General features: G+C 42.0%; 1 protein-coding gene across 1 annotated transcript; it reads left to right on the top strand.

The window, feature by feature from the left end:
* Positions 1-5,998: 5,998 nt before the first annotated feature.
* On the top strand, positions 5,999-7,243 carry LOC144960385 (uncharacterized). The gene has a single exon (XM_078893469.1). The coding sequence runs from the start codon at positions 5,999-6,001 to the stop codon at positions 7,241-7,243; it is 1,245 nt and encodes a 414-aa protein (XP_078749595.1).
* Positions 7,244-9,616: the final 2,373 nt, after the last annotated feature.

Below are 9,616 nucleotides of genomic sequence, written 5' to 3' on the forward strand. Positions count from 1 at the left end.
AACATGGTGTCATGGTCCAGACATTATCATCTTTTTTTCCCTAGCATGTATCACGAACACTCGACACTATTTTTCTCATACGTCTTTGGCCATTTTCTAAAACAACAAATTGCCTTAGAATGAAGGACTCCATATCCATTCCCAAACTCCAAAAAAGGCCTTACCACTGATTTATACATGATACAAAAATCAAAGAGATGTTATACTTATATCCCCTAAACTGACCTTTACTGGTAACTCAATATTTTTGGAGGCGTCTGTGTAATAAATGTTTTTGTTGGTGTTGTATATTTTATTGGGGTTTGTTTCCCGTTTGTTTTGCCTGTCTGCAAGATGTTACTTTTTGAAGTGTTATTGCATAGCTGTCATTTCTCACTCATGATCAATCCACTCCACAATACATTTTTTTTTTTTGATTTATTGAGTGTTATCAGGATTAACAATGTTGTTTTCTTTCATCCAGATAGACGAATTGTCCCACACCTGTGCAATGTACAGATTGTTATCAACACACAGTAATCATTGATAGTTGAGCATCATGAAATGGTGGTACCCACGTAAGCAGGCGAAATGATAGATAAAACAATCGAGCTGGCGGCTAAGTTTGTTGTGCACAAGACCATGTTATCGATCGATAGACAAGGCTGCCAAATTATAAGAAAATCAAAACAAAACAAAACAACCACCAAAGACAAACAAAAAAGAACCCCCCAAAATTTAAAAATAAGAAAAAAACAAAACAAAACAATAAACATTAAAACAAAGAAACATTAGGCTGTGTATGTACAGGATCACCAGATACGTCGTCCCTCATAAATCGATCAATGAACCATGGCCCTCATGTTGTCAAAACCTTTCATACCTGAGGCTTTAAGGAAGACTTGGCGAAGTCCCAAGCTAGGGAGTTTTTAACAATATGAGTTTCATTTTAACTGATCGATATTTGAAGGACCAGTTTTTTTGGCCAACATCTTTAAACCCGTGGTTTTGTTTTGTTTTCAGAGTGCTGTAGAAAGGTCCCTGTTTGAATGGCAACATATTGTGTGACTCAGCGTGTCAAAACAGTATTGTTTCACAATCGAGAATATGAAGAAAATTGGGTTTTATATTTGAAAAAAAAAAAATCCCACGAAATTATCTCTCCTAAATACAGACATGTTTTTCCGGAAGGCAATTTTTTTCAAAGTAAGAAGTGAAACAATGTCACAGCAATTTTAACACAGCAATGTTTTTATCAAGAAGAGCTCTATAACCGCCATGTTGTTCCCAAATGCTGTACTGCAATAGTTTGCTCATTATCTGATCAGATGATAAAGAGGCGTGGCCCTCGTTTGTTTCATGATCATATAAACTTGTAATGTACGCATTGACCCAGGGACTCAATACGGTGAGCACCCGCGAGGGTTGAACCGGGGACCAAGAGAAAAAGTAGTCGGGAATGAACTCAAGAATACCGAATGTAAATGTGGGATTTCTTTTTAGTTTTTAATTGTAGTTGTTTTTTTTTTAATATAGAGCAATATCCACATACTTGCTCAAAGCGCTTTACAATGGGTCCCTAGCCAACAGCAAGACTTAACATGTAGAACAAGACATGTTGCCTGTTAGGCAATATTAATTTTTTTTTTCGGACAAAGACACTGCTGTTAACGGCCAGGTACTCATTTTACACCTGAGTATAGTGAAAGAATGTGAGTAAAGAGCCTTATCCAAAGACTCAACTATGCGTCGAGTGGGGCTGGAACCCAGGACCTTCCGGTCTGAAAACGAGTGTCATACCACAAACCAGATATACGTGTGGACCAGGGACCAAGAAATCTTATAACAAGTAAAGAGTAAATCGGGAATTTGATATGTGAGCACCAGTGGGGAGTAAACCTGGGGGTATAGGATGCTGCATAGAGAGGATTGAACTGGAGGTTGTAATATGTAGAAACAAGTGGGAAGTCAACCGTGGACTATAAAATATGTACCCACTTTTTTATGGACACCAGTGGAGAGTGAACCCTAGACTATGGGAGATGGACACCAGTGGGGAGTGAACCTGGTACTGGGAGGCGACACCACCAGGAGTGAACACAATACCACGGGATATGTACCGGGGAATAAATTCGGGACTACCTAAATGAGGTAGACATCAGTGGGGAGTGAACCTGGGGCTATTAGAGGTGGACACTACTGGTAAGTAAACACAGAACCACTGTATATAGATTCAAGTAGGAAGAGAACCGGGTCTGTGAGAGGAGAACTCCACTGGGGAATGACCAAGGGACCACCAAGTATGGACACCAGTGGGGAGTGAACCCGGGAATATGGAAGGTGGAAACCGCTGGGGAATGGACATGGGACCAAGGGAGGTGGACACTATTGGGGAGTGAACCCGTGACTTTGGGAGGTGGACACCAGTAAGGAATGAACCCAGGACTATGGGAGGTGACCACCATATGGGAGTGAGTTCAAGGCAATGAGAGGTGGACATTACTGGGGAGTAAACCCGGGACAACTGGAAATGGACACCAACTGGGGAGTGAACCCGGGACTACCGGATATGGAAACCAGTGGGGAGTGAACCGGAGGCAATGAGAGGTTGACATCACTAATGAGTAACACGGAACTACTGGATATGGACTCCAGTGGGGAGTGAATCCAAGACTCTGGGGACTGGACACCGGTTGGGAGTGAACCCGGGACTATGGATAATGGACACCAGTGGGGGACTGAACTCGGGACTATAGGAGGAAGACACCAGGGGAGAAAGAACCCGGGGCTATGAAAGATGTACACCACAAGTGAGTAAATGCAGAATCAAGGGATATGGACACCAGTGTGGTGTTAATCCATGCTATGAGAGACGGACACCAATGGGGAGTTAACCTGGGACATGGGGGGGGGGGGGGGAGGGAGAGGTGAAAACCGTGGGAAGTGGAATCGGGGCTATGGGAGGTGAACACCATTAGTGAGTAATTGCGGAACCAATGGATATGTACTCCAGTGGGGTGTGAATCTTGGTCTATAGGACGTAGACACCAGTTGGGAGTGAACTTGGGTCTATGAGACATGGATACCACCTATGAGTAAACACGGAACCACTGGATATGGACTCCAGTCGGGAGTGAACCCGGGGCTATGAGAGAACTTCACTGGACGTGAACAGGGACCACCGGATATGGACACCAGTGGGGAGTGAACCTGGGACTATTTGAATTGGACACCAGTGGGGATTGAACCGGAACCAACGAGAGGTGGTTTGAACCCGTGTCCGTGGATGGTGGACACAAGTGAGGAGTGAACCCGGGACTATGAAAGGTGAAAACCAATGAGAATTGAACTCTGGGCTATAGGCGGTGGAAACCAGTGGGGATTGAATCCGCTCCTATGATAAAACACTCGGGAGTGAACCTGGGACTATTGGAGTTGGCCAACAGTGGGGATTGAACACGGTACAAAGGGATATGGACACTTGTGACGATGAAACCGTGACTATGGGAGGTGAAGGCCAGTGGGGAGTGAACCCAAGCCAATGAAAAATCACTGGAGAGTGAACACAGGAATAATAGAGATGGACACCAGTGCGGATTATACCCGGAATAATGAGAGGTTTGCACCACTCGGGATTGAACCCAGGCCCATGGATCGTGGATACCCGTGAGGAGTGAACCCAGGTCTATGGCAGATGAACACTATTTGGAATAAACCTGGGACTATTGGAGGTGGACACCAGTGGGGAGTGAATACGGTACAAAGGGATGTGGATACCGGTAAGAAGTGAACAGGGGACTATTTGGGGTGAACACTAGTGGGGAGTGAACTCGAGCCTATGAGAAATCACTGGGGAGGGAACATATGACTGTGAGAGATGAACGCCAGTGGGGAGTCAACCCAAGCCCATGAAAAATCACTGGTAAGTGAACCCGGAACTATGGGAGGTGAACAACAATGGGAATTCAACCCAGATTTATGGAAGGCGAAAACTGGTGGGGATTGAGCCCGGGACTCTGGGAGGTGGACACCATTAATTGAACCCATGGGTATGGGAGGTGGACACCATTGGGGAATGCGTTCAATGCTATGAGAGTCTTCTTCTTCTTCTTCTTCTTCTTCTTCTTCTTCTTCTTCTTCTTCTTCTTCTACTACTTCTTCTTCTTCTTCTTCTTCTTCTTCTTCTTCTTCTTCTTCTTCTTCTTCTTCTTCTTCTTCTTCTTCTTCTTCTTCTTCTTCTTCTTCTTCTTCTTCTTCTTCTTCTTCTTCTTCTTCTTCTTCTTCTTCTTCTATTTTTTATTATTTTTTTTATTATTATTATATTATTATTATTATTATTATTATTATTATTATTATTATTATTATTATTATTATTATTATTATTATTATTATTATTATTATTAATTATTATTATTATTATTATTATTTTATTATTATTTATTATTATTATTATTATTATTATTATTATTATTATTATTATTATTATTATTATTATCATTATTATGATTATTATTATTATTATTATTATTATTATTATTATTATTATTATTATTATTATTATTATTATTATTATTATTATTAGCGAGCTGCAATGTCCGGGCAGGACGTCCCGGTTGCTGAAAGGAAATTGATGTGCATTTCGAACCCAACATCTCTCATTTCCAGGTGCAATAATCGCCGCGTAAACCTGTCTGACAGCGATTATTGCACATGGCCTCTTATGCAATATTGTGTCCATAACAGCACCTTCCCGCGGTGTTCCCTGTTTCTACTGAGTTTGTTATGGGCGCCACCGAGTCTCCGGCGGTATAACCGGGTAAGGGAGTAGGTGGGACCCCTTCCCCTTAAGGTGCAGGAGTCAGAACTCACCGGTGAGGGGTACACGCTCTGCTCCTCACCCACCCCACCCCACACTCATTCTGTAGTGTGGTGTCTTCTGTATGTCCTCACTTGTCTTAATCTACCCCTAACAACTCATACTCTCCCTAGCCATCGATGTATGGCTCCACTGCCTTGTGGATACCTTCGGGAGGAGGAAAGGCTAAGGAGTAAACCTGACAGAAATCTGCATCCAAACTGATGCCAAACGTATCGCTGTGCGATCATTTGGACCACACCAGGGAGGAAGAGAGGGGGGTTCTGGTTACTGGGCAGCCCAGGGTCTCCACATACTTTGCCCAGGCCGCGCCCTGGAGAGGACACTCCAGTCTCACTTTCACCAGTGAAGAGTAACAACACGGAAGACAGCAGTCTACGAGTGATAAGTCCTTGCTCAATTGGCGTAGAGTTGGACGCTATGGGTTGTTTTCGACGGTGGGAGGGATCATCGTAATCCTACTGGTCAGCTACCGCCCGCCCCAAGCTGGGCAGCCCCCAGCCAGAAAGGTGTTGACCCGCCACGGTCTGCCTGCTTGAGAGGGTGCCTGGAGCTTAGAGCTTGCAAACTTGACAAGTGGATCGTTAAACTGTGTACCAGGCAAGCAAATGAAAAAGAAAACGAAGTCCCCAACTCTTTGATTAGCAAGCTGGAATGTAAGAACTATGCGCTCAGGACTGACAGATGACCTTCAAGCCATGGGCGATGCTCGAAAAACAGCAGTAATTGATCGACATAGCAGCCTTGCAGGAAACGCGCTCCCAGAGAGGGGATCCCTGAAGGATAAACACTTTACATACTTCTGGCAAGGAAAAGGCACATGAGACATGAGGGAGCACGGTATTGGATTTGCAGTACGCCATACATTGCTTCCTATGATCGAACCGCCAACAAACGGCACAGAGAGAATTTTATAGCTGCGCCTGTAATCCATGCAGGGTTCGGTGAGCCTTGTTTGCGTCTACTGCCCCAACACTGCAAGCTTCGGTTGAAGTAAAGGACCAATTCTATGAGTCATTAGACGCCATTGTCAACAATATCCCAGAAGTGGAGCACATCTACCTTCTTGGCGACTTCAACGCGCGAGTTTGTGCTGACAAAGAATCATTGCCAACCGTTTTGGGGCACCACGGCATAGGAAAGATGAATGAGAATGGTCAGAGGCTTCTTGAACTCTGCTGCTATAGCAAAATATGCGTGACGAACACCTACTTTCAGAACAAGGCATGTCACAAGGTGTCATGGAGACAACCAAGGTCAAAACACTGGCATCAGCTAGACATGATCATCACTAAGCGCAATGCTCTTAACAATGTTTGCAACACCAGGTCCTATCAAAGCGCTGATTGCGACACCGATCACTCTTTGGTTGCCACAAGGATGAAACTGACACCAAAGAATCTTCATCACTCAAAGAGAAAGGGCCAGCCCAGGATCAACATCAGCAAGACAGCTTACCGGGAAAAGAATATCGAGTTCAACGAGCAACTTGAGAAGATTCTCAACACAGCTGATAGAAAAGCAGAACAAAACGCACAGGAGACGTGGAACTCTCTTAGAAACGCCATTTACAGCACTGCAGTTTTGGCATACGTCAAAAAGGATCGCAAGAACAACGATTGGTTTGAAGCCAGAATTACTGTGATGGAGCCAGTCATTGATGACAAGTGCAGCGCACTTGTCAGCTATAAACATAAACCAAGTCAGATGAACCTGCAGGCGTTGCGAGCTTCACGCAGCAAAGCAGAGCAAACAGCACGACGTTGCGCCACCGACTACTGGCTTCAGTTGTCGGACAACATCCAGCAAGTGTCTGACAGTGGCAATATAAGGGCCATGTATGAGGGCATCAAACAAGCGACAGGCAAATCTATAAAGAAAACTGCGGCTATTAAACCCAAGACAGGGGAAGCCATCACTGACAAGGACAAGCAGATGGGAAGATGGGTAGAACACTACTTAAAACTCTACGCCAGAGAAAACTCTGTCACCCATAAAGCGTTAGACGCAATTGAAGAACTGCCTGTACTGGAAAAACTAGACGCAGAACCAATTATGGAGGAGCTCAACAAAGCAGTCGATGCTCTGGCCTGTGGCAGAGCACCCGGTGACGACAGCATTCCACTCGAAATCCTCAAATGTGGAAAGCCAGCCCTCTTGGAACCACTACATAAACTCCTGTGTCTTTGCTGGAGAAAAGACAAGGTACCCCAGGACATGCGCGATGCCAAGATTATCACCCTCTACAAAAGCAAGACAGACCGTAGTGATTGTAATAACTATAGGGGAATCTCTCTACTGAGCATTGTGGGTAAAGTCTTTGCGCGCGTTGTCCTCGCTCGACTGCAAGTATCAACCCAGATTCGCAGTGTGGCTTCAGAGCCATGAGGTCGACAGTGGACATGATCTTCTCAGTACGTCAACTTCAGGAGAAATGCAGAGAACAGCAGATGCCAAAGATGACAAAGGCATCTGACCTTGTTAGCAGGAAGGTCCTTTTCCAGCTGCTAAAGAAGATTGGCTCAGCAGCTTAGCATCATTGCCTCCTTCCACGACGACATGAAGGGCACCATTAGCTACGACGTTGGAGCCTGTGACCCCTTCCCCATGCGAAGCGGCGTGCAACAAGGCTGTGTCCTCGCACCGACTTTGTTTAGTATATTTTTCTCCTTACTGATGAAGTTCGCATTCAAAGAGTCCCCAGAAGGAGTCAACTTACACACCAGAAGTGATGGGAAGCTGTTCAATCTGGCACGACTGAGAGCAAAGACCAAGGTCCGCACAGTGCTCATAAGGGAAATGCTATTTGCAGATGATGCAGCTCTATGCGCACATACCGAGGAAGACCTTCAGCGGCTGATGGACACGCATGTTTTCCCACGCATGCAGGTAATTCGGACTGACGATCAGCATCAAGAAAACAAATGTAATGTGTCAGGATGTCCCCTCTATACCGGCAATTTAAATTGACAAGGAGGAGCTAGAAGTCACTGATCACTTCACATACCTGGGCACAACCATCACCAGCAACCTCTCACTTGATGCAGAATTAGACAAGCGCATCACCAAAGCTGCCACTGTCATGCCACAACTGAGCAAGAGAGTGTGGACCAACAACCAACTCACTTTGAACACCAAACTCAGAGTATACCAGGCATGTGTACTCAGTAGCCTACTGAATGGCAGTGAATCCTGGACAACATATGCCAGACAGGAGAACAGCCTGGAAAATTTCCAAACTCGCTGTCTACGACGAATTCTCGGCATCAGGTGGCGGGACAGACTCACTAAAAATGCAGTGCTAGAAAGAGCTAACTCCCTCATTATGCATCTCAAGCTCTGCCAGCGACGTTTGCGATGGCTTGGTCACGTATACAGGATGGACAATGGACGCATACCCAAAGACATCATATACGGTGAACTAGCTTCTCGACGGCGACCAACTGGCCGTCCAGCTTTGCGCTTCTATGATGTCTGCAAACGAGACATGAAATTGACAGGCATCGACTCAAACACCTGGGAGTCGCTTGCGGACGACCGCAGCGGCTGGAGATATGCGGTGATGGAGGGAGTGAACAGAGATGAGGAGAGGAGAAAGATGAAGTTTGAGGAGAGGAGAGCAAGGAGGAAAGAGAGGCAGCAGATCCAAATACCAAACACACAGTCAAACTATGTGTGCAACAACTGCGGTAGAGATTACCATGCAAGGATCGGTCTGCTGAGTCACACCTTAGTACGTTGCAATACAGCCAACCATGTCTGAGACTAAGAGCCTACAGCTAAAATTTTTATGAGATGAAGGATCCATAATTAATTATATTATTATTATTATTATTATTATTATTATTATTTTATTTTATTATTATATTATTATTATTATTATTTATTATTATTATTATTATTATTATATTATTATTATTATTATTATTATTATTATTATTATTATTATTATTATTATTATTATATTATTATTATTATTATTATTATTATTATTATTTATTATTATTATTATTATTATTATTATTATTATTATTATTATTATTATTATATTATTATTATTATTATATTATTATTATTATTATTATTATTATTATTATTATTATTATTATTATTATTATTATTATTATTATTATTATTATTATTATTATTATTATTATTATTATTATTATTATTATTTATTATTATTATTATTTATTATTATTATTATTATTATTATTATTATTATTATTATTATTATTATTATTATTATTATTATTATTATTTTATTATTATTATTATTATTATTATTATTTATTATTATTATATTATTATATCAATTGTTTTGTAATTATCATCGTAATCATCATCATCATTATCCAATCTATGTATTCTCGAATTTTAAAAGAATAACATGGATCATTTTAAGACTTATTGCATATTCAATCTGCATATTGATATGATACTTAGATGCAATTCAATTTTACAAAAATGGATACTGGTTGCTGATTTGAATAAAGCCATGTTTTTCTGACAATATAATTGTTGAACCATTGCGCTAACAGTCCTATACAAAAAAATAAAATAAAATCCCTTGAGTCCATGAACTGGATGATGCTTTTTCTAGAAAAGTCTGCCTATAGACTACCTTATCCTTTTTAAAGAAAAGCCTAAAAATTTATATTGAAACAAACAGTTGAGTTTGTGACTGTCTGCATGAGAGTATTTGCGTGATTGAAAGTGAAAGTTAATCCTTTCTTTAAAAAATATAGCCTTGTGGAGAAC

The sequence above is a fragment of the Berghia stephanieae genome, chromosome 15 (assembly GCF_034508935.2).
Source record: "Berghia stephanieae isolate SIO BIC M18660-M18661 chromosome 15, UCSD_Bste_1.3, whole genome shotgun sequence".
NCBI lineage: Eukaryota > Metazoa > Mollusca > Gastropoda > Nudibranchia > Aeolidiidae > Berghia > Berghia stephanieae.

What these genes read in the sequence shown, in the direction of transcription:
- LOC144960385 (XM_078893469.1), top strand. Translation starts at nt 5,999, where the DNA reads ATGAATGAGAATGGTCAGAGGCTTCTTGAACTCTGCTGCTATAGCAAA.